At 49.5% G+C, this 25,335-nt stretch overlaps 1 protein-coding gene across 1 annotated transcript in view; it reads right to left on the bottom strand.

Annotated features, from left to right (window-relative positions):
- Nucleotides 1-25,335, bottom strand: part of TRPC3 (transient receptor potential cation channel subfamily C member 3) — a 55,390-nt gene that overhangs the window by 23,707 nt on the left and 6,348 nt on the right. Inside the window, 5 exon segments of the mRNA XM_023747180.1 lie at nt 4,590-4,854; nt 7,569-7,802; nt 10,056-10,272; nt 12,949-13,113; nt 23,800-23,988. Coding sequence (XP_023602948.1) covers nt 4,590-4,854; nt 7,569-7,802; nt 10,056-10,272; nt 12,949-13,113; nt 23,800-23,988 — 1,070 coding nt within the window.

Below are 25,335 nucleotides of genomic sequence, written 5' to 3'. Positions count from 1 at the left end.
GTAGAGCCATAACCTCCCCATTGGCCCTGCCTTGAGTGTGACAGGGGGCGGTGCCCCACCCCCCCAATCGGCCCTACCCTGAGCGTGACTGAGGGTGGCATCACAACCTCCCGATCCGCCCTGCTCTGTGCATGACAGGGGGCGGCACCCCAACTCCCCAATCGGCCCTGCTCTGAGCCAGACCAGGGGCTGCACCTAGGGATTGGGCCTGCCCTCTGCCACCCGGGAGCAGGCCTAAGCCAGCAGGTCGTTATCTCCCAAGGGGTCCCAGACTGCAAGAGGGCACAGGCCGGGCTGAGGGACCCCCCTCCTCCCCCCCCAGAGTGCACAAATTTTTGTGCACCGGGCCTCTAGTCTATATATATAAAACCCTAAGCGACTGTTCGACCGTTCAACCATTGGACAGGTTGCTGTGACATGCACTGACCACCAGGGGGCAGACACTAAACTAGGGAGCTGCCCCCTTGTGGTCAGTGCGCTCCCACAGCGGAGCTCCGCTCAGCTGACTGACAGGTGCCAGACACAACAGTCTCTGCTGGCAAGCGAATGCAGCTGCTGCAGCAGCGCAAGCCTCTCCTGCCTCTGCAGCAGCACTACTGAGCGGCCGCGTGGCGGCAGGAAGGCACTGCGGGGTCCCAGATGAGCGGGACTGGCGAGGCACCGGGCCGGGCTTGGGCTCCTCCCCAGCGCCTGCCACTTTGCGCGCTATTACCTCCCTGGGGGAACGATGGCCTGCCGGTTTCAGCCCTATCCCAGAGGGGTCCCGGATTGTGAGAGGGCGTAGGCCAGGCTGAGGGCCCCGGATTCATGCACCGGGCCTCTAGCTTTACTAAAATGTTTAACAGAAGTTATTCTGGGGTTTTGGTGCCAACGCCCAGCCGTTCTGTAAGTTATCCAGGAGAAAGTCTCGGAGTCGTTTTGGGGAAAGAAGTTCTACCCCGATGCCGTTCCTGTCTCCTGGAGGGATGGGTGTTTGGGTGTGATCTTGTAGCTGGTTTAGAATCTCAATCAGGTTTTCTGACGTAGAACCAGGTCGGGATTAAAATTATATGCCCACTTCCAGAAAACTACGCACAGACATCTTCCTTGCAGCGAGGCAGTGGGGCAGGAGCACCCTGACGCCCGCCACAGGGCGGGGTAAACAGTTCTGTACATCCATGGGCGGAACGCTATGACACGGATCTATCCTCCTGCGTCTATATACAATGATATCAGCGATAGATTCCCAAGTGAAAAAAGTAAGATGTAGCAAGTGTAAAATAGTCTGCAATTTGAATAAAAAAGAGGGGCATACAAGCGCTTATATTCTTGTTTGTGCAAAAAACCTCTGAAAGTCCCCAACAGAAACCCTTGCCCCTGGGAACTGGGGGGCACTCAGGTCCAAGGTGAGGGGTCAGGCTTCCATGGCAGACACTGCTCCCGGGAGTCGAGTCACAGGGCTTAGCACCTGCTAGGAGGCATGCTTGGCTGCAAACGAAGAGGAGGCAGCAGAAGGAAAGATTCCTCTTCTTTTCCCTCAATTTAAATAATCTGCTTCCTGACTCCTGGTCCCCTGCAGCAGTTAGTACATACCCACCACCCACCACCCCCAGACGAAGGCCCCGATTTGTCCCTTAAATGGGCTTTGCCAGCTGAATCTGGCTGGTCTCATCATATGACCCAGTTGTAACTGCTGGTCTGTGAGCAGCAAGAATAACCCTTAAATAGTTACACACGTAGACGTCCATCGCAAAGGAGAGGTGGAGGGTGAGTCCTACACGAACACCGAGCGTGTTTTCATTGCTGCAGTGCTATCCCAAAGCACATTGGGTTGCCTTTTTTCTGAGTAACAATATCCTCTTATTATGGATTCTGTACTTCATTTGGACCAGAGCATTTGTATTCCTCTCTACAACTTGTTCTGGGAAACTGTGCAAATAGCAATATGGAGGCGAATAAAATTCTTTCTTATTACCTTAAAAAAAAAAGTGAGACCTTTTCCCAGAGAAAGATTTATGAGAACTTTTTAAAATTTCTTATAACAGATTCTAAATAACAATTCTATAGAGTCATAGGTTTTAGTACTAGTTTATTCATCCATTCAACCAATATTGCTGGAGCACCTATTATGTTCTGAAAGTTGTCCTGGGCCCTGGGGGCAGGGGGTGGGATACCTGTTCCTACAGAGTTACTCTCTGTTATAGAACACTAGAGGCCCGGGGCACGAAATTCATGCACTTGGGTGGGGGGGGCATCCCTCAGCCGGCCTGTGCCCTCCCACAGGGGGAGCGGGCCTAAGCCTGTAGTCGGACATCCTTATCGCTGTCGTGGAGGCGGGAGAAGCTCTGGCCACCATCACCGTGCTCACCAGCCGTGAGCCCGGCTTCTGGCTGAGTGGTGCTCCCCCTGTGGGAGCGCACTGACCACCAGGGGGCAGCTCCTGCATTGAGCATCTGCTCCCTGGTGGTCAGTGCACGTCATAGTGGCCGGTTGTTCTGCTTTTCGGTCAATTTCCTTATTAGCCTTTTATTATATAGGATTTGATCGTGTGCTGTCATAGCGCGGCTGCTAGGAGACAGAAAACTACAACCTCCTTGTTCCTGCCATTATTTTACGGCATCAAGGAATTCCCACCTTCTTCCTCCTGCTCCTTGCGAGCCTCTCCCTCCCCCTTCATTCTCTCTGACTCTGTGTGAATCTAGCTGGTGGGGAGGGGACAGGGAGACGGAGAGGGCGCTGGCGGGTCCTAGCTCCCACTGTGGCGAGAGGCTTTCTATAAATTCCCTACGTAACCCGCTCGACGACCTGCCTTGAACCTTTTTGTGCTTATTTTTAAAATAAGGAAACTAACACAGGGACATGTGAACTTGGCCAGAGGCCACGGCTGCAGGCCAGCAGGCCGCACTGGCAGCCGGGCCGCCTGGTTCTGAGCCGCGTTCTCCCTCGGCGCTCAGGTGCCCGTCCTCAATAGCCAAGGAGAAAACCTCAGGGCCAAAGCGCCTTCTGAGCTCCAGTTCTGTGCGCCTCCCACTGGGTTCAGACAGAGATTTTCTTCATTGAAAGCAAGCGCTTCAGGTCTCGCCCACCCCTGAGACCTGCTCTATATTAACGATTTGAAAGAATTCATTTCTGAACAACGTGCTGCCTGGCAGGGCGCGAGGTTCCGTCTTAGTCTATAAGGAACGTGCTGACCGTCCAGCTGGTGTCAGTAGGACGTGGCAGGACACAAAGGGAGGTGGAGGGCATGACCTCCCCACCGCAAGGCCTGCAGTACAGAGGGGGGGCCACCCCCACGATAGACAAAGCCCGATGGGTGACTGCTGAGAACCAAGATCAACAGTAATTAATATAAATGAGAAAAGTCCGGAAGACAGAAGGCTGAATTTGGGCTCTTTGATATTCACAGGGTGAACATTTGCATTTTATTACCTACCGCTGACTCAATGGCCTAAAGCAGTGATGGCGAACCTATGACACATGTGTCAGAGGTGACACGCGAACTCATATTTTTGGTTGATTTTTCTTTGTTAAATGGCATTTAAATATATAAATTAAATATCAAAAATATAAGTCTTTGTTTTACTGTGGTTGCAAATATCAAAAAAGTTCTATATGTGACACGGCACCAGAGTTAAGTTAGGGTTTTTCAAAATGCTGGCACGCCGAGCTCAAAAGGTTCGCCATCACTGGCCTAAAGCAAACTCCCCAACCTGATAATCTTACTGTTTACTAAACATTACCCTAGGGAGGGCCACGAGTCTCACAGTCTGGATGTCTCCATGCCGACAGAACCTAAGACGACAAAGACTAAAGGAGCTCAATCCAGGAGGACTTCCTGGGAGAGGTGAGTCTGCACTGCAGAAACCAGTCTGACCAGCGGAAGGACACGCTATTACCGTTCTCGTGGGCTGTACACATTGAGCAATAATTTCTCTTGCTTGACTCCCTCTACTTTTAAGAAATAATAGTAATGGCTACAAGACGATGAAACTAAATTTAATGTCATACATAATGTAAGAGACATCCAGCATTAAAATTTTACTACTCAACTCTCTCCAAATAGCCCATTTTGTCTCGGATTTTTCCGAATTCTGACTCATCCTGTGGTCACCTGCTCACTGAGCTCAAAGAGAGGAATCTGCAGAGCAATGTAATCACACACAGGCGCTGTTTCCCATGGAGTTTTTCCTTCTCTTAAAAACATCGTTATTACAATCATTGAAAGCTTTGCTTCGTCTAGACCAGTGGTTCTCCACCTTCCTAATGTCGCAACCCTTTAATACAGTTCCTCATGTTGTGGTGACCCCCAACCATAAAATTATTTTCGTTGCTACTTCATAACTATAATTTTGCTACAGTTATGAATTATCATGTAAATATCTGATATACAGGATGTATTTTCATTGTTACAAATTGAACATAATTAAAGCATAGTGATTAATCACAAAACAATATGTAATTATATATGTGTTTTCCGATGGTCTTAGGCGACCCCTGTGAAAGGGTCGTTCGACCCTCCAAGGGGTCGCGACCCACAGGTTGAGAACCGGTGGGCTAGACGATTTAGAATTTCTCCTCATCGTGCCGTGTCTGTAAGACATCTTACTTACGTGGTAAAAGCAGCGTTTACTTTAGCCCCAAGGTAGTAAGAGTACAGGATGAACATGCCAATCATAAAGGCGAGAAACACCATGATGAAGAGGACCATGAACTTGAAGATGTCCTTCACGGTCCTGCCCAGGGAGATCTGCAAGGGGCCGAAGCTCTCGTTGGCCGGGAGGATGTAGGCGATCCGGGAGAAGCTGAGCACCACGGCGATGGCGTAGAGTCCCTCCGATATGATCTGAGGGTCGGAGGGGAGCCACTTGTCTCTGGCTGGAAACAGAGAGGGAGGTTAAAACCGGCCTTTCCATTCATGGCTAACTATGCAAAGCCAAGGCCTCCAATAGGATCTACCTTGTAGGTAGGTGGTTCATGTCTCTGTCGAAACTCTTCTAGATTTAATGAACGGTCTGGGCTCTATTTGACGTGTTAAAGCAGAAACTGGAGAGAGCGCCTGGGAAGGCACATGAGCATTTCTTTAATTATTGTCAGCTGAGTCCAGTGGCGTGGGCCGAGCCACGTCCTGGAAACATACCGTGCCAGAGGCAGGTATGTTGTCAGCCTGACTCTTTAGCTCGGGTGCCAGGGGGTGGGTTTCATTATTTAAGTTCAGCCAGGCACAAGGAACGCACACAATTATCCGGGCTCAGCCAGGAGTGAGGATTACAAAGAAGCCACAAGAATGAAAAATTACAGCTTGATCTTAACCATGACTACAGCTTGATCTTTAACCATGATTTCTCACAGTTTCCTTTGTCTTAAACTCTAGTAAAACTTCCTGGAATCATGCTGTATAAAATAAACCCACTGCACCGGCTCCGGGTCACTGACTCTCCATCAGAGGGCAGCGCCCCACCCGGTCCCAGCTTCCCCCTCTGTCTCTGCGTCTGTCTCTTTCATTTTCTCATTCCCCCGTCGCCCCTACTCAGGACTCGTGTCCGCTCTCTAGCCACGCTGGTCGCAGTCCAAGAGAGAAATAATTATAAGAAACGCATGAATCCCACACTCAAGCGAGTTACTCCAGTGGAGAAAACACTGCTGTGGAGGTACGAAGCTGACTTCGCATTGAGCAGAAACAGAATGAAGTGCGAAGGATGAAGGGGGTTCAAGGCTTCATGAGACACAGGCGGTCAGGATGACGAAACGACAGGCCTGACCGATGTCCCCCCAGTTACCAGGTTTATCGGCCAACAAGTCTGTCAGCCTATAAACTCGGGGCACAGAACTTCTGTATAGCGTGGGCATCAGTTCATCTCGCAGTTAATGAAGTAAAACATCCTAATAAGAGACCTGAGACTGTCCCGGATCACAGTGGTACTGTCGATGCGGTATCTGAGCAAGATACCCTGTTCCTGGAAAACGAAAACTGCTACTGAGCCACAGAGTCTAACGAGGCCCCAGCATATTTCCAAGGTCACTTCTCAAGGTCACAGCAGACTATTTCCCTGGAAGGCTGATGAAGTGCGATGCGGCTGATTTTGTGTGAACTGGGCCGTTCCCAGAAGAAGGCAGGCATCGCACACATTTGCAACAACAATAAAAATGGCCATTTATTGAATGTTTACTACGCACCAGGCACTGAGATTTCAACAGCCCCACAGACCTGGTGGTGTTATTACCCTCCTTTCCGAGATGCAGACACCAAGGCGCGGAAAGGTGAAAAACTTGATCAAGCCCTGACCAGTTTGGCTCAGTGGCTAGAGCGTCGGCCTGTGGACTGAAGAGTCCCAGGTTCGATTCCTGTCAAGGGCATGTACCTTGGTTGCGGGCACATCCCCAGTAGGGGGTGTGCAGGAGGCAGCTGATGGATGTTTCTCTCTCATCGATGTTTCTAACTCTCTCTCCCTCTCCCTTCCTCTCTGTAAAAAATCAATAATATATATTTTTTAAAAAAACTTGATCAAAATCACACACATAATAGGCAGTGTGGTCTGAATGCACAAATCTCCCCTCAGATAACAGCCATTAAGGACAGATGAATACATGTAAAGAAATGGGTGATCGTGAACTGAAGTATGTATTACACAAAAATACCACCAAGTTAATTACAAATGGTGATCATTTGTTTCTTTGATCTGGTAGAGAAACCTCTTTGCTCCCCGACTCCAAGGCAGCGCGCTTAGATGTCACAGGGTGTAAACGTACATCTCGCTCTGGAGCCGACGCCCAGCCCCCTTCAGGGCTGTTAACATGCTGTGCGTCCGCACTGCAAGGCAGCCGCCATGTCACGTACAGGCTACGCTTCACATCGGAACACGCGAGAACTCTGTGCCTGAGTTTCCTTAGCTGTAAAACGAAGGCGGGACCGTAATTCCTAAAGACTTTTCCAGATTTGAGATTTTGCAACGATGGGAACATTTGCTCGTTGCGGGCGCCTGACCCTGCCTCAGGGGGAGGGAGGCTGCGGTTCCCCAAGGTGGCGCGTGCTGGGAGGGCAGGCGTCCGGGTCCTCATGCGCTGGGCATCGGCCGGGCCGCGCTGCTCTGGTGACACAGGCGTGTGGCACCACCGCTTCCCGCACCACCTGGAGGAATAACAGCCTCCTCTCCAAGACTCTGCCGGTTCTCAGAGCCTGTGATCTGGTGGCCACTCTGTGCAGCTCACCTGTACAGGTCAGACCTCGAAGACATGCTCTCAGGGACTCCTCTTCCACATCCATCACTTTCTCCAGCTACTTCCCCTCATCAAACAGGCGCATGTCCTCAGAGGCCCTGAGAGCAAACTATGTTCTTACACTTAAAGGTAATTTTTCTCCCTCCTGCAGCACCTTCTTTTTATGGATGTGAAAACTAAGGCACAGGGAAGTAAATGGCCTTGAACACAGTCACCCAGCCCTGGAGCATCAGCCTGGACAGGAACCCGGCTCTGAAGCCCATGCTGTCTCCACCGTCCAGAACCGCTCAACTCACCTCTCCCACGCGCGTCCCCTTCCGAAGGCGGTTCCCGGCGCCTCCGGGAGCACGAGGACCCTGCAGCGAGGGACTCACCGTAAGTGAAATACTGTATCTCCGGGGGCAGACTGACTGCGCTGAGGTCGCTCTCTTGGACGTAGCTGTCCACATACTGCTGCGCTTTCGTCGCCTGGAGGAAAGCCAGGAACCTGGCCGTGAACGCGGCGATGAAGATGGACAGCATCCCAAAGTCCAGCACGTTCCAGAGCTGCACGATGTACTCCCTCGGGCCTTCCAGCCAGAGCTCCTTGCACTCGGACCACATCATTCCTGCCAGGACACACGGGGGACCGGGAGGCTTGGCGGCTCAGCCTGAGCCCCTCCTATCGGGCCCACCATCAGCCCCATCTCTACACCCACCCCATCTGCGGAGCACCGTGCTGGGGACCACGAAGCAGATGCCCGGCTCACTGGGCAGAGGTGATGGAGGAAGGTCCCACAGGAATGACCCCACTTTAGAATTCGGGGAAACACCTCCACCCTTGGGCCCAGCAATGCTGCCCCTCAGACAGAGGGGCGGGGCCAGAGGAGGAAACACAGGAGGAAACACACCAGCACCGGATTTCACCCCAGGAGGATTTTGGAGGAGGAAGAAGCCTATATAATAAAAGCCCAATATGCAAATCAATATGCAAATCAACCGAATGGCGGAATGACTGGTCGGGGTGGGGGGCGGGGCCGGCGAGCGGGCAGCACCCGGCCAGCCACGGCGGGTGCCAGCGGGCAGAGGGAGGGGACGGCAATCAGGGGCGGCAGTGGTGGCGGCGGGCGATGGCAGCCAGGGCCAGCTGCTCGCCTGCCAGCGCCGTCCCCCAATTGTCCGACTGCGGGGAGCGGGCCTAAACTGTCAGTCAGCCATTCCCCCCGAGGGCTCCTGGAATGTGAGAGGGTGAAGGCCAGGCTGAGGGACCGCTCCGCCACCTCCCCCGCCCCAAGTGCACAAATTTTCGTGCACCGGGCCTCTAGTTCATCTTTATAAAATGGCATTGGTTCATTATCGAGCCCTAGTGATTAGGGGAGAAAGAGCCGCCACATGAGCATTGTACTGAAGACTTTTAACAAGAACAGCTTCCCCCTCCCCCACCTGCCCTAGATGGTTGGACTCAGTGGAAAGAGCATCAGCCTGCGAACTGACAGGTCCCAGGTTCGATTGTGGTGTAGGGCATGGACCTCGGTTGCAGGCTTGATCTCTGGTCCTGGTCTAGGTGTGTGTGAAGGCAACCAATCGATGGGAAAATATCCTCAGGTGAGGATTAATAACAAAAAAACAGCCTGCCCACCGTGCCTCCCTCACTCCCTACCCCTCCTCCTTTCAGCTCCACGCTGGGGAGGGCAGGGGTGTCGCCGGGGAAGAAAGCTCTTCAGCAGGGAAGCCTGGAGCCTATGAAGAAACTAAAAGCAGAAAGGCCGCCCTCGGAGGAGAGGACACACTACTCCTCGTCTTGACTATACGGGGAAACTACTGTGAGTTTTTAAAAGAAAGTCAATGGCTCAAAATAAAATGTGTAAAAGAACTACTTGTCCCAGATCGAGGCCACAGGAGTGAATGAGAGGGAGGAAGCGACCTATTAAATCAGGAACTGAGAAGACACCAAGAAACTTGCTGGGGGAAAGAGAGAGGACACATGAAAAGGACTTTGGATTAGCGATCAATAAACTGGCTCCAACCTCCGTTGTTTCTCGCATTGCCCAAGATTTTTACTCTAACACAGCTAGCTATTCACAAGGGCCACCGTGAGACAAAGTAACTGCACTCTGAAAATGGACTCTCCGATCAGCTCTGAAACGGAAATATCCATGTTCTTCAGCATCAGCTAATAGCCACCGGAGGGGGGGGGGTGTTTACGCCACAAGAATTCAGTGAAATATTGGATCATCACAGTGAGTCACATTAAAAAACTTCCATTTTACTCAATAATCGAAGTTAGATTTCAGGAACATAGTATATTAATGTTTTTATGTTACTCATAAAAATTTTAAATTTAGTATTAGGATACCTGGTGGCATTATCAAGCTGTCAAATTATTGGGTGATTTTGCTTTTCTGCTAATCTAACAATGGTGATACTGCCACCATATATGTAAAATAGCATTTTAAATAGAAGATGACATTGGGGTGGTGAACACACAACACAATATACAGATGATGTGTTATAGAATTGTATACCTGAAACCGATATTTTATTGACCAATGTCACCCCAATGCATTTAATAAAAAAAGAGAGATAATGATGATCATTATGTAGGTATTGGTTTTTGTTGGTTGGTTGGTTAATCCTCACCCAAGGATATTTTTTCCATTGTTTTTGTTGTTGTTGTTGTTTAGAGAAAGTGGAAGGGAGGGAGGGGAAGAGCCAGAGAGAGAAACATCCACGTGAGAGAGGCACATGGATTGGTTGCCTCCCTCACATGTTCTGGACCAGGATTCGAACCTGAGACCCTTCGCTGCTTAGGCTGGGGCTCTAACCACTGAGCTAGACAATGTTTTTGGTGGAAATCAGAGCCCTTAAAATCCAAGGCTTACCAAGGACCCAAACCATTATGAGCATCTCGGTCCACGTGAACTGGGTGGTCTTGACCCTGAAGATCTGCTTGGGGTAGTCGAGGACCGTGACGTTGGGCGGCGTGCTGACGCCTTCGAACCTGTCCGAGGCGTTGAACACAAGCAGGCCCAGGAAGAGGATGAAGGAGGCCGCGTGCGCCACGAACTTCATGAAGGGGCTGCGCAGGACCTTCCCCAGCTGCGGTGAAATAAAAATAAACACGAGAAAACTGACTTTTGCAAATCTGGCTCCTCCTTCTGAAAATGACTCTACAGGATAAAAAAAAACAACAACAACCAACAGATGAAATGAGAACACTTTCAAAGCTTTGCTTCTGTGTCCGACAAGCTATCCGTTATAAAAATGACTCCTTTTCGGGGACGCCTCCTCCAAAAAAATAACTTAGAAGTCTCCACACTTCCCTGTTTCTAAATATCCCATTGTCTCAGCATTGCTGAAGTCACAGGGCACGCCCTGGTGATTCTGGTTTCTACACGGGATGACTATGCAGCGTCAGGGCTCTCAGAGTCCGGGAAAAGCAGGCCCAAGTTTGTAGAGGGTAATCCTTTACTGCGGTATCCTTGAAAGGTTGTGATAAATTCGTAGACCCGTTCATTTACAACTGAGATGTTATGACGTATCTGTAGCACATTAATAACACTTGGGAGATTAAAAAGTCTTACTACTGCAGAAGTAAATTTTAGTCCCCTTTTCCAAATGTTCCAAAATCAAGCTGGGCTCCGTGTGATAGAAAAAAAGGCAAAAAAAAATGTTATAGTCGGGATAAATGTTGTATCTGTTTCTATCCCAATTAAAAGGGGGAAATACACAATGATTACCCCTCTACGTGGGTTAATTTAACTGAAAGTCATCCATCCCCGAGTTTGGAAAATCATATAAATAGTACAAGAGCACCTTTTATAACTTTCCTTTAGAACTGCTTTAAGGTCGCTCCTTTCAAACCCCATGTGACAGGATGTCCTGGGAAGCCCCATGTTCTGGGAGAAACGAAAACAATTCCCCGTCCCCAGGGCCTCCGCGGGCGGCGGACAGGGAACACTCGGTAGGCTTAGCAGAGAAGTTCTCCATCCTTCACACTCAAACCCCACGTCCCAGCTCAGCCTGTGGCCTCGGAAAGCCCCGAGGTTCACATTTAAAGGACTGCAGACTCCAACCGGTGTTTTCGTGCATCCACGGCCTTAACTTGATGTCAACAACCAACCGAGAACTGGCGAGCGCTTCTGGGGCCGACCACGAAGGCACGCAGACCCCTGTTTTCTACAGGGAAATGGACACGACTCTCACACATCACTGTGCTGCTGGGCGGCTGCGCTTTAGGGGGTGGGTGGGTGAGGGGGGTACAGCTCCTTTCCTTGGGCGTAGCCAAGTCTCCAAAAGTTTGGTCTTTAAAAACTTCAAGTAACATGACAGGGAAGCCGCATGCCTGCACTGCAGATGGGGTGTGTGCAGAGAATTCTTGCCGGGCTGTCCTGTCACCATCAGGTGATGGGAGGTGGCAGGTATAAATGTGGGTAGGAGCCACTCTGTCCCCTCCACCCCCCTCCACACTGAATGCTGTTCCCACGCGGGGACCTGGGCTTCTATGAGTGAAGAGAAAAGGGGGAGTGGACTGCGGGCGCCCACTCGGACCTGAAGCAAGTTCCCACGACCGAGCCGCCCTGAGGGACAAACACGTATGAACCTGAGCTCCCGCTCCTCTGCCCCAGAAAGGGAAGCTATTTGGGTGGGATGTGACTTTCGCTTTAAGGCATGCTCTCTCACAGTATTTATAGTTTTTAGTCTTAAGCGCTCATGCATTTGAGGGCTCGTAAGAGACTTTTCCATGATACATAACCAAGGAACTCAGTCGAGCCACCGAAACGGATCAAAATGACAAACTTTCTGCCCTGAATCGCAGGGGCAGCTCCAGCATGAGGAGGTGGATGGATACCCCCCCCCCTCGCTCCCCCTTCCCCCGCCCCCTTGCATAAAGGTGCTGCAGAGCAGGACTCTGCAGGGAGGCTGCTGAGCCAGACAGATGACGGATGACGGATTTCCAGGGTCGCTCGTCAGTGGCCTTGACTCATTTTTTGCCTGAAACTGCCTCTGATTTAAACAAAACCAGATTTGGGAGTGTAAAAACAGGATTACGGCATCTCAGAACAGCGCCTGACCCTGGCAGTGGCCTCTATGCGCCTAAGGCAGATGCCCTAAGCTGCCCAGCACCCCTTCCCCGTCTGGCTCAGTGGTCCTCTTGGGCATAGTCAGCTGAGCTTTACACTGGCACGTGGGGAGAGGGAGAAAAGTCGTGAACAAAACGATTCAAGCAGAATAAACAAACCATCTAAAATTCCCAGCCCCCAGGCCCCCATGCTACACTTTCCCTCCTTCTGAAGAACGAAGAGCTTGGGGAACCTGCGTGCACTTTCTTGGACTCTGGATAACACGTCGGCAACTGCACTTAATACACTCAGCCACGTGGCGTGGACAGGTCCAGGCAGCGCCGCCCGCCGGCTGTCAGGCTGGTGGGCCGAGGACCCCCTGCGGCCGCGCCGCCCCCTGCCCGCCCACGGCTGGCCCGGCGGCTCTCTATGGATTAAGCTGCCAACAGAATGAGAACATATGCAGCTTCACTCCAGCAGCAATTTTATCTTAAAAGCCAGAGCATCATGTGCCTGCAAAGGCCACCCATCCCCCTGCCCCGCGTCCTCTCTCACCCCTCAGTGGAGCCGACCCAGTGACTCAAAAGCAGCATCCTGTCCTGGAGGCAATTAACACCGAGGGTGAGACCGACAAGAGCCTTAAGCAGGACGCGTTCTCCCTTCAAGAGGACATGCACACCAACCACAGAGGGAAGGGGTCGGAGAGCTGTACCCGGCTGCACGGCGCGATCCAGTAGCCGATGGCGAGGAACGGAAGGCCCAAGGCCACCACCAGCACCACCAGACACTTGATGGCTATGGTCTGCTCCCGCAGTCCTGACAGGTTCTCGTACCAGATGGTGAGGAGCTGCTGCTGGCAGTTGGGGTGAGCCACAAACTGGGGGGAGAGAGAGGGAGGCGGGTTACCACACATCGTCCACAGGGCAGCTGCTGGAGGTTAAGATGAACATCCTAGACATGAGTGCACATGTTCCAGAAGGTACGCACTGCAGGGCTCAGTCCCATTCCCGCTCACCTTCCCAATGGCTTTTCCAAATTGCTTTGGAACTAACACAGTGGTTCTCAACCTTCCTCATGCCGCGACCCTTTAATACAGTTCCTCATGTTGTGGTGAACCCCAACCATAACATTATTTTCGTTGCTACTTCATAACTGTAATGTTGCTACTGTTATGAATCGTCATGTAAATATCTGATATGCAGGATGTATTTTCATTGTTACAAATTGAACATAATTAAAGCACAGTGATTAATCACAAAAACAATATGTAATTATATATGTGTTCTCCGATGGTCTTAGGCGACTTCTGTGAAAGGGTCGTTTGACCCCCCCAAAGGGGTCGCGACCCACAGGTTGAGAACCGCTGCTCTAGAAGAACTGGCACTCCTTGCAGGCCTTGTCCTTCTTCAGAGAGCAGAACGGACTAGTCATCAGGCCAATGCCAGAGGATGCCCTTTGGAACTGGGTCTGTCCTTTGAATGGCCAGGTGCAGCTTGCCCAGGCTCAGGAATTATTCAGGGTCATTCACAAATCAACTATAAGTGCCAAGATATTTATTTTTGTATTGATTTCAGAGAGGAAGGGGAAGGGAGAGATAGAAACATCCATGATGAGAATCATCGATTGGCTGCCTCCTCCACACCCCCTACTAGGGATCGAGCCCACAACCCGGGCATGTGCCTTTGACTGGAATCAAACCCGGGACCCTTCAGTCCGCAGGCCGATGCTCTATCCACTGAGCCAAACCACCTAGGTCAAGTGCCAACACATTTTTTAAAAAAGAGAGACTTTAGCAGCTCTAAAGTCCCACCAGGCAGAGGGCTCGTCTCTAATCAAGTCCTAGTTCCCGATCCTAAAGCTCCGTAGTGGCTCTAGGCAATTCCGAACGTTATTTGACTATTTATCAAGAGCATGCCTACAGGGCAATGAAGAGGTTTCCACTTCCCGGTTTATAGTTTCTTTTCATTGAAAAAATAAAATAATAAAATAAAATAAAACCTCACCCCCCAGGGTGGGCAATGGACCCCCCTCTCGCCTGCCCTCTGGAAGCCTGTGGTGGCCACTCTGGTGGCAGCCACGGTGCCTCTTTGCAGGGGAGACAGATGTGGCTGACAGATGTGGTTGAGGATGAGTCTCCAAACACTAGATTTGAAATACTTAACTGAATTTTTTTCACTAATACAAACCGGTAGGGTTTGGGAGAGTCAGAAGTATGAAAAAGAAGATGCTATCTTTTCTTGTTTGATGAGCTCAATGTGAAAAAGAGTATTTGAACTTGCACGTTCCTCTCAATTCACTGATAAAAATCCCAGGTCCCGAGGGTCAGTGGGCACTGCCAGCCCCGAAGTAAATACGAGACCTTCTTTCCAAACTCATGATTCTGTCACTTTTCCAACGTTCTGAATTTTGAAAATAGCATTTCAAGGTCAATGCAGACATTATTTGAACTCGTGATACATGTGCGGATCTATTCAAGGTTGATGGCTTCTGGAGGTCTCTGTGGCAATTTCCCAGGATTCTTGAGAACTCCAAATTTCTACTTCTGCCCTGTGTCTGCTGGATCACTTTCTTCCTGCTTCACCCCTCCTTCTGTGAGGAATCCTCACGCCTCTACAGTCCCTGTCTGTCTCCTTCGTCATTTACTCACTCACTCACTCACTCACTCACTCAACCTTCAACATGTCAGAAGTCCCTCCCATGAGCTTAGGCTTTTGGTAGAAGGAGATAAAAATGGAAGCATTCAGCATTGCCTTAAGGGATGAGTGGTCCTGATCCGAGGCACACAGCAAGCTATCAATAAATGTGAGAAAAGCAGAGATTAAAAAAGGCAGTGAAGTAAGTGGATGCTACATAGACACACTCCCAGGACCAAACTGGAATTACAACTAAAATAAAAATAAAAAACCATCTTGAATAATCAGCCGAAGACTAGTTAGAGAGAACCCTGATAATCACGGACTGAGGTGGAGACCTCATAGAGACTGGTAGAAGGGGCAGAGGCGTGAAAGGGCTGTCCAGGTTCAACAAACAGCAACTGAAGTTCCAGAGAGATATCTCAGCTGTGGGGGTTCCACTGAAAACTCTGGGGTCTAATCCCCAAGCTGGGCCCCCCAGCAGAGAGCACCAGAATTGAGAAGGGTACCCACACAACATCTGGCTGTGAAAAGCAGCACGTGGGGTTGCTGTCTGCCAGGGAGAGAAACGGTTGGAAATTCAGGCACCCTCTTAAAGGGCTAACACACAAAATTTTCTGTGCAGCCACCCACCTTGTGCTCCAGCAGAGGGAAGGGCAAAGTGGACTGGAGTTGTGTGAGCAGAAGCCAGGATTGGGGGTTCTGGAGTTAGAGCTTGGAAAGCGGACACCCCAGTTTCCTGTGCTGAATCATTCCCTCACGCTGGGGAGGTCATCTTTCTCATGCAGACCTTTGCTATGCAGGTGGTTTTTGCCTGGAGGTAATGCAGTTGCCCCACCCTATTAGAAAACTCCTTGCCCCAGCACTTGGAGTTTCTGAGGCCCATTAAGAGACTGAGAATAACAGCCTCCAGGCAGAAGCAGTTGCCCCACCCTGTTGAAAAACACTCTTGCCACACCTGTGGACTATTGCCTGAGGGCAACTCAAGACACAATTCTATCAGTCTGTAGACAGAGGCGGTCTCTGGAGGCTTTGAGTCTTTGCCTGACCTAATTAATCAAAAGCAGCGTTTGACACTGTCCTGCACTAGAGATTGAGATGGGTAGCAGATCTACCTAATAAATGTGAGAAAAGCTATTAGAATGGAGACCTGGACTCATATGCTTGTCAAGATAGTCAGCATTTAACACAGTCTTAATTTGAATGTTGGTCCAAATTCCTTGATGTTTAGAGGGTCTGCATTTTTGGGAAGTTGGATGGATGCAAATAAAAGGCAGACCTGTGACTGCAGCCAGGCTTGGCTTGGCATGGGGAGTGGTGCATCCTGGGAAATCCACAGGTAGAGGATGTGATGTCAGCAGATCAGATTACCTCTTGGGAAGCACTTTTTTATAGGCCAAGGGTTTGCTCAAGTCAGAAAATGCCTACAGAGTTAAAAGACAGGTGACGTGTCCGTATGGAATTGGTGGACAAATGTCCCTCTTATAAGTGTCCTTGGTAGGTTTTGAATTCTCAAGGGTCTTTCATAGCTTTTGAACTCTCAAGGACAGAAGTACTCATGTTGTAGTATGGCTCCCTCTTCCCACTCCTGCTCCTCCTCGAGCTGCTCTTTAAACTTGAAGATGTGCTTTATGGCATTAATTACACTGTATAAGGAAGATTACATAGCCTCAAAGACTTGATGGAAATCCATCCTTTCCACGTGGCACAAGGGGGTGATCCATCTTTGACTCACTGTGACTTGTTCACATAGTGCAGATCCTTAACATGTATACTTCCTATATCACTAATTTTTCCCTCTTCTTAATTGAGATAATAAACACCACTATATGGCACCTGTTGACTCCCCCCGCCCATTTATTTTTAGAGAGAGTGGAAGGGAGGGGTAGAGACACAAAGAGAGAAACATCAATGTGAGAGACACACTTCAATTGATTGCTTCCGCACGTGCCCCAACCGGGGCCAGGGATTGAGCCTGCCCTTGAACCGAGGTACATGCCCTTGACTGGAATCAAACCTGAGACCCTTCAGTCAGTGGGCCAATGCTCCGCAGGCCGACACTCTAACCACTGAGCAAAACCAGTCAGGGCTGTTGATTTTTCTTAATCCACAGGAAAAAAGCAAATAGGTATTTTCCCCAGTGGTTTTAAATCCTAACACGAGCATACCAGGACCATTTGAAAAAGAAAATGAAACTGATGCAACAGTCGCAAGTGAGGGCAGAAAAGCTAATCCCTCTCAGAGATGAGTTTTGCTCTTTTTAATGACTTCAAAACAGGGCGTGACCTTTATCTCTGGACTGGTTTTCCTCCTGAAGCACCCCTGCCACCACCCGCCAGTCCCAGTGGCTGGAGAGAACATGTAGGTTGTTTCCTAACGTCAGTGGACCAGCAAATCAAAATCTTTCCAAAAATAATACCCTTATTCGAGGTTTCCTGATTTAAAGGAAGAATGATTGACACAGAAAATCTCAGTCTTTCCATGGCACAAAATGACTGTGGCATGGGAAAACGCCCTTTTCCTGCCAAGTTGACTAGTATGTTGTAAACTGAACCCCCATTTGTGGCAGACTATTAAGAAAAAATCCACGGTACACTATGCTTTCGTGAAATCTGCCTTTACCAGAACTAGCTTTGTGGGGACACTGTGGTGCAGAACATGGTGGGAATGGTCCGTTTTGCTTTTAATTTCATTATTGGAGCCTCCGTTCATACAATTTAAAAGAAAATATTCCTGTGGATACAACCTAGATCAGGGGTGGGCAACCTTTTTGTGAGTGCGTGCCAAAACCAGCAGAATCTCTGACTCAAAATTCTTCTGTGCGCCCACCCTAATTTTTTGAGAACATGCTGAGCCTACTTGATATCTCTTAAGGTGTACGTATGTGAAGAACCTTGAAGAAATAAAATTCATTCGAGTGACAAAAAACACAGTCTATGATGATGAAAAATACATTTATTTTTTAATGTATACATGTACACTGATAGTCCGACAGAAAACTTTATGACTCCGTTTGATATTATCAGTGGGACTTTTGCTGCTGCATCACTGATGACAGAGATTTTACATCAGGTTTGTATTTCGTGACCTTCAGAGATATGCACGAGCTACTACTTTCATCCGTCAGGCTACTCCTATTATGAGACTTAACAAAATTCATCACTGAGAACAAAGATTCACAAGCGTATGTGGATGAAACCAAAACACTGGTCGGATCTAGGAAGGCAGGGAGAGTTAAGGCAGAGGCATAGAAATTGCTTTTCCTCTCTCTTGTCAATCCATGTCTATGGTCTTTAAGATAACTTGTTATGTAAAATTATTTATTTATCTAAGATGCACCTACACTGAATTTATCTGAAAAATAAAAAAGTCGATATTAAGAAAAAAAAATTGTAAATGGAAGATTATAAGAGAGGGTTTTGCGTGCCAGCAAAAGTTACTGGTGTGCCATGTTTGGCACGTGTGCCAGAGGTTGCCCACCCCTGACCTAGATCATTCCATCTTCCTTTTAAAGTTCTTGAGTTGTGATGTATAAACGGAAAACTTACATGGTGTGAGTTTTCTGGATTTCGAACCCACCGGGTGTGAACTGCTCTGCTACCTCCCGGTGCCTGGGCACAGACGGTGGAGGCTCCCCAGTGCGGGGTCGGGGCCTTGCTGGCACGGGCGCCCCAGATTCTCTGCCGCATGTGTGTCCCCGGTGTCTCCCTGCGAGGCTCCACCGCTGAGCTTTCTCTGCAGGTGCTGGGAATGACTTTATGTTTACATATTGCTGCAAGTCTCTTTTCTGGGTGGCTGTCTCCAGTTACACTTAATCCCACCATGGAGGAGAAAGGAGAGCGGGCAGGGAGCGGTGGAGATGTCCCCGCCTCCTCAGAGCCCTTTTTATGAAGATCTGGTGTCTCTCATCTTTGTCAAGGGCTTTCTTACAACAGACGGAGCTACTAGCAGTAGGCAGAAGGCTTGGTATTTCTGTGGGTGCAGGGGACTGGCATTCCTCTTTAAGTCACATGGAAGATGGATGGAGAGTCAGAACTAGAACTCCGGACTTGGGGGGGGGGGGCAAATAGTCCCTTATTCTAATTAAAAAACAATTCGTGTTTTTTTTTTTTTCAAAAAAATGCATTTTCAAAAAATTAAATTTCATCTTCCGTTCTCTTGTAGTAGCAGAATGTAGGTAACCCTACGAACAGTAACAGTATTTACCATCTTTCCAGTTGTGTTATTTCCCGTAGAGACGCCTTAGAAATGATGACTGGTCTTCAAAATTCCTGATAAAAAGCACGATTGTTTCCTGCCAGCAGCATTTGATAGCCCATTTCATCAGCAGCATTAAGAATGGTAAGTTTTTATTATTTAATAATTTAAGAGAGGTGAAATAGTATCTGTATTTTAATACGCATTTCCTTTGTTACCAAGGTGCTTGAAAATTTTAAATATGTTTGTTAGACATTTGGATTTTCTCTTCTGTGAATTACCTGTTCAAGCTCTTAGCTTATTTTTCTATAGAGCTCTGGAAATTTTTCTCATAAATTTGTTTGAGCTCGTTTGATATTAAGAATACCAATCCTGCCCTAACCGGTTTGGCTCAGTGGATAGAACATCGGCCTGCAGACTCAAGGGTCCCAGGTTCGATTCCAGTCAAGGGCATGTACCTTGGTTATGGGCACATACCCACTAGGGAGTGTGCAGGAGGCAGCTGATCGATGTTTCTCTCTCACTGATGTTTCTAACTCTCTATCCCTCTCCCTTCCTCTCTGTAAAAACATCAATAAAATATATTTTTTTAAAAAAAGAATACCAATCCATTATCCTATACAATAAAAGGCTAATATGCAAATCGACCAAACAGCAGAACGACAGGTCGCTACGATGCACACTGACCACCAGGTGGCAGATGCTCAATGCTGGAGCTGTCCCCTGGTGGTCAGTGCGCTCCCACAGGGGGAGCACCACTCAGCCAGAAGCTGGGCTCATGGCTGGCAAGTGCAGCGGCAGTGGCAGAAGCCTCTCCCACCTTCGCAGCAGCGCTAAGGATGTCCGACTATCAGCTTAGGGGTGTCCATGGCGAGCAGGCCTAAGCCATCAGTCGGACATCCCCCAAGGGCTCCCGGACTGCAAGAGGGCACAGGCCAGGCTGAGGGACCTCCCCCCCCTGCCAGTGCACAAATTTTGTGCACCGGGCCCCTAGTAAGTTATAATTGAGAAAAATATTTCTCAGATCTTTCTAATGTACAGGGTTTTAGGCTGCATGTGATCAATCTATTTATATTTTTGCGTTATTCCCTCTACTGCTTTTATTTTGGAAAGTTCTTTCCCACATAATCATTACATTCATGTGGAGACCCCTGCTATGCAGATCTTTCATATTTTCGTTTTCTTGATTAACTGCCATCGAGTCCCTAGGGCCTGTTTGAACCCGTGGTGCGATTCCCGAGCTCTGGCAGCTCCGAGCCCAGAGAGGAATCGTAGACTCAGAACCAGAGCCGGGGGGGAGATCTGGGCAGATGGCAGAAGACACTTCCTGAGTCTCCTATGGAACCTAACAGCCTGCCGTCACATAAAACTGGTTTCCTTGGTGGAATTATGGGCTGCTGTGAATAAATATGAGTGTATATTTTTATGAGGGGAAAATTCTATAACATAAAGTTACCTTGAAATCCCAGTGCCTTTCATGTAGCCACAGGCACCTCAGGGCCACAGTGTGTGTGTGGTGGGGGGCGGGGGAAGTTGGGGAGGGGAACGGGGTGGGACATGCATCCTTATAATCTGAGAGGAGATTTTTCTTGGGAAATAGAAAGGAGGTGGTGGGGGAAAGGGCGTCAGGAGGGGGTGGGTATTTTCCCTTTTTGCTGGAGTGGAGCTGGGTGAGTGCTGAGAACAATTCAGGAAGCCTTTGAGAGGGAAAAACAGAACTTGGGGCTTTGGGGGCGTTCCAGAATAGGGCTCTTCTGTACACTTTCCAAATGAACATTCCAAACCAAAGACTTTAACTAATATTCATTGTAGAGCAAACCAGAACATCTCAAAGTCTTAACTCTCCTTTCAGTTCCACATATATTATTTTTTAACTATATATATATATATATATATATATATATATATATACACATATATATTCACATATATATTAAATATATACATATTTAATATATCTTTTTTAAAATATATTTTTATTGATTTCAGAGAGGAAGGGAGAGGGAGAGAGAGAGAGAAAGAAACATCAATGATGAGAGAGAATCATTGATAGGCTGCCTCCTGCACGCCCCCCACTGGGGATCGAGCCCGAAACCCGGGCATGTGCCCTTGACCCGAATAGAACCCTTCAGTCTGCAGGCCGATGCTCTGTCCACTGAGCCACATGCATTCATTGTTGTTTCCTGGTAGTTGACTGACAGCAAGTGTATTGCTAATGACACCTCCTCCACTGTGGTCTCCACACCCACGCAGGGGACGTGCACTCTGCGAGACAGCGGGTGACAGACGCACATCTGCAGACGAGCTGTCTCTGCTCACAGGACACTGTCACAGCCAAGATCGAGAACCTGTGACAAGCGGAATCACTGCTCCCTCTCGGGTGCTCACGGGAAGAGGTGCGCACTGCGAGACCGGCATAAGTCCAGGCAGATTTCCAAAAGCGTCTCAAGATCCATCTTATTCAAAATGACCTTATCTTGTCACTGACAATGCCGTGAGAATGATTTCATGTCCAGCTTCACTGTCCTGGTACATAGAGGGGAGAGCTGTCATCGGTGGCTGGCCAGGATCTCATGAAAACCACATGTGGAAGTTCTCTACACTGTGGTAGCATTGTGTGTGTGTGTGTGTGTGTATACGTGTGTGTGTGTATGCATGTGCATGTGTCTGCGTGTGTGAGTGTGTGCACGTGCGTGTGCATGTGTGTGCGTGTGTGTACGTGTGTGTATACGTGTGTGCGTGCGTGCATGTGCATGTGTCTGCGTGTGTGTACACGTGCGTATGTGTGTGAGTGTGTGTACGTGTGTGTGCGTGCGTGCGCATGTGTGTGTACGTGTGTGTACGTGTGTGCGTGCGTGCATGTGCATGTGTCTGCGTGTGTGTACACGTGCGTACGTGTGTGGGCCATTCATAGCATTGTGTGCATGCGTACGTGTGTGAGTGTGTGTATGTGCATGTGTGTACGTGTGTGTGTGTGCGTGTGTGTACGTGTGTGTGCGTGCGTGCGTGTGTGTGCGTGTGTGTACGTGTGTGTGTGTGTGTGTGTGTGTGTGTGTGGAGAGTGATCCTCACTTGCTGCCAGGGGACTGCCTGGCCTCGCCCCCGTGAGAGGCGTGTGGGTGCCTCGGTGTGACAGGGGCCGCATCTGTCAGGCAGGACTCGCATCCTCTGGGAGCGCAGGGTCGGCCACCTGCAGCAGAGGCGGGATTGCTCTGCTTGGGCCACAGACAGTCCCTCACAGCGTCAGGCCTGGAAGCACAGCTGAGAGAAGCTTGTCCTCCAGGTCTCCTAGCCTCCTGACCCTCCTCCTAGACCGGTGACGGCGAACCTTTTGAGCTCGGCGTGTCAGCATTTTGAAAAACCCTAACTTAACTCTGGTGCCGTGTCACATACAGAAATTTTCTGATCTTTGCAACCATAGTAAAACAAAGACTTATATTTTTGATATTTATTTTATATATTTAAATGCCATTTAACAAAGAAAAATCAACCAAAAAAAATGAGTTCGTGTGTCCCCTCTGACACGTGTGTCATGGGTTCGCCATCACTGTCCCAGCCCTTACTCAATTCCTTTCGGCTTAAACTAGAACCAGTGCAGTGAACACGAAAGCCGTCTGTGATAACTAAGAACAGAACTTGCTTAAGAGCCATCGTTCTGAGAATGAACTGCCATCACGCAGAATGCTATTAGCTACTGCTTACTGAACAGTCACCGTGCCCCACACCTGTGCTGATTACTCCGCCTGCAGCAGCTGGTGTAATCCTGGAACCAGCTGCACAAGCAGGTACTGCCGCTGTGTGCACTGTACTAACAAGCACACGGAGGCGTGGACTGGTGAGGGGACGTGCCCGCGGTCACACAGGGGCCGGAACCCTGGCAGGGTGGCTCTGGAGCCTGCCCTCCTCAGCTCCCTGCCACACCGCGTGACCCCAGCTCTACTGATAACAGCTTACTTCTTTGTGATTTATCAGCGTCTCTTAAAAGCACAAAATTTCATTTATCTAATACATATAAGCTGTGAGATTCTGGGTAAGATATTTTTATTACAGTAAAACATCATAACCTCAATTTTCATGAATTATTTAAAAGCCCCACACAAGTAGCAGATAGATACACATAACAGCTTATCTCAAGTAACCAGATTAAAAAAAAATAATCATAATTTTACTTCTGGCAACGGCATGACCAACTCCGTAGCGATGTGATCTCAGACCTGTCATTGAAGCTGGGAGGACCTGCGTTTCCTTGTAGAATAAAAATCTCATCATCTATCTGATCTATACTGTAGGCGAAATGGATCATGACATAGGTCTGGTGCAAGGATTAACGTGAGGATGTATGTAACGGTCCCTTCCAGAAGCGTGTATAAGTCACAGATTTTACTGTGATCAACTGCATCGTGACGGGCAGTTAGAATGCTTTGTCGTAGCTCAATCCATTGAAATCCCACCAGAACCCTGAGACAGAGAGGAAATATTACCACCTTTTATAGAGGAGACCGGAATGTAAAGAAGTCCCAGGACTCATCCCAGGTCTCGCAGCCCATCAGAGTGGAGAGGGCCAGCTCGGTGTCTGGCTCCCCACTTTGCCAGGATACGTCACTCATTCCTTTCAGGAAGGAAAAGGTACCTTTTACCCCAACATCCGCTCTCATTACGGGAAGGTGTCCGGGGATCGCAGCCTGGGGGGTGTTCCGCGTGTTCCCAACGCGCTGGTGGGAGCAGCCACTCACCTTCTTGACCTCGTACTTGATGGCCAGCTTGACGCGGCTCAGCGAGGCCTTGTGCTTGGGCGCCTCCGCCGCCTCCGCCGACTCCAGGTCTCCGTTCAGGATGGCCTCCACCTCCTCCGAGTCCCGGCACAGGTCCAGCACTCCCACCACGAAGTCTTTGCACTGCATGGACAGCTTCCGGTAGTCGTTCTGGGAAGGAGAGGTTTGGTGTTTAATGCAGAGAACTTGCTCTGAGTCCCTGGGAAGGGTGTAGGGTCCTCTGTGCACGAGGAGAAGACATGCCTTCCTCTGGTCGGAGGCTGCGCCCTCCCCCCCCCCCCCACAGGGATGCGAGTTGGACTCGCCCCCACCCGCCCGCAGCCAGGGACCTCCTTGGACCTGCCCGGCCATGCGGTCACCCCCGACAGCGCTGCGCACAGCAGTCCCTGCTTTTATTACGAGATGTTGCCTAGATGCTGATGCTGAAGGGACAAAGCGTCAGAAAGAGCCGCATCTCTCTCTGGTGCAGGCACATGACTGTTTTCTTAAAGCCCAAGCAAAACCATTTCTATAATGAAAAAACATTTTTACACCAGTTATTTTATTCTACTCATTTTTAGTTGAGGTACAACAAAAAAATTCTTTTAAATGGGGATTTTCCTAAAGTGGCGATTTGACATGGAAGATGGAGCACGGGCGGAAATAGCGTGTCCAGGCCACTATCTCCTGCCGTGGTGGCGACGCGGCTGCTCCAAGTGCAGTCAGGCCTCACCCAGCGGCCTCAACGCGCCTGTGCCAGGACGGCCGTTCCCACCAGCCCCGAGGCCCTGATGTGTTTCTGACCCACGTCATCTCCAGGATTGACTGGCGTGCAGGGCGTGTGGGGAAGGACAGGTGCCAGCAGAGAGGGGGTTTCCCCTGGTTGGTCTGCAGGGCACGTGCCCACGTCCGGGGGAAGACAAGTGTCTGATTTATAGTCACTGAAGTCCCAAGGGGTGCAGAGTACCCCTACCTGAGAGGGAAGATCCCAGGCCACTGGAACGAACGCCTCGCTAGAAACGACCTGCGAACCCCTCCTTCCATTCGCATGTGTGTGTGGCGATGGACTGGTATGAGGAAGTCAGCGGGCAACCTCCCCTGTTACCTCCTGACTGCAGCTCTATTTCTCGTCCTTTGGTTCCTGTCAAGGTGTCAATGACCATCGTAGGAAAGTGTCTCACTTCCGGAACCCCAGTTCCACCGCTACGGCTCTCAATAAAATGACAGCCCGTTAAGAAAGTTAGCCAGATGATCATCTAAAGTGGTGCGCTTGCGGAAAGTGGATTCCTCATTTCGATATGTCCGGAGACACTGTGTGTCTACTAACTAAGCAATACTTTGCGCAGCAGAATTTCCTAATTCTGGGCTTCTGAAAATCATACCTTAAAAAAAGGCATGATGCCGAAACCGGTTTGGCTCAGTGGATAGAGCGTCGGCCTGCGGACTGAAAGGTCCCAGGTTCGATTCCGGTCAAGGGCATGTACCTGGGTTGCGGGCACATCCCCAGTAGGAGATGTG

This window comes from Myotis lucifugus, unplaced genomic scaffold (assembly GCF_000147115.1).
Source record: "Myotis lucifugus unplaced genomic scaffold, Myoluc2.0 scaffold_809, whole genome shotgun sequence".
NCBI classification, from domain to species: Eukaryota; Metazoa; Chordata; class Mammalia; order Chiroptera; family Vespertilionidae; genus Myotis; species Myotis lucifugus.
Note: the sequence above shows the minus strand (reverse complement) of the source record. Positions and strands in the feature narration are given on the sequence as shown.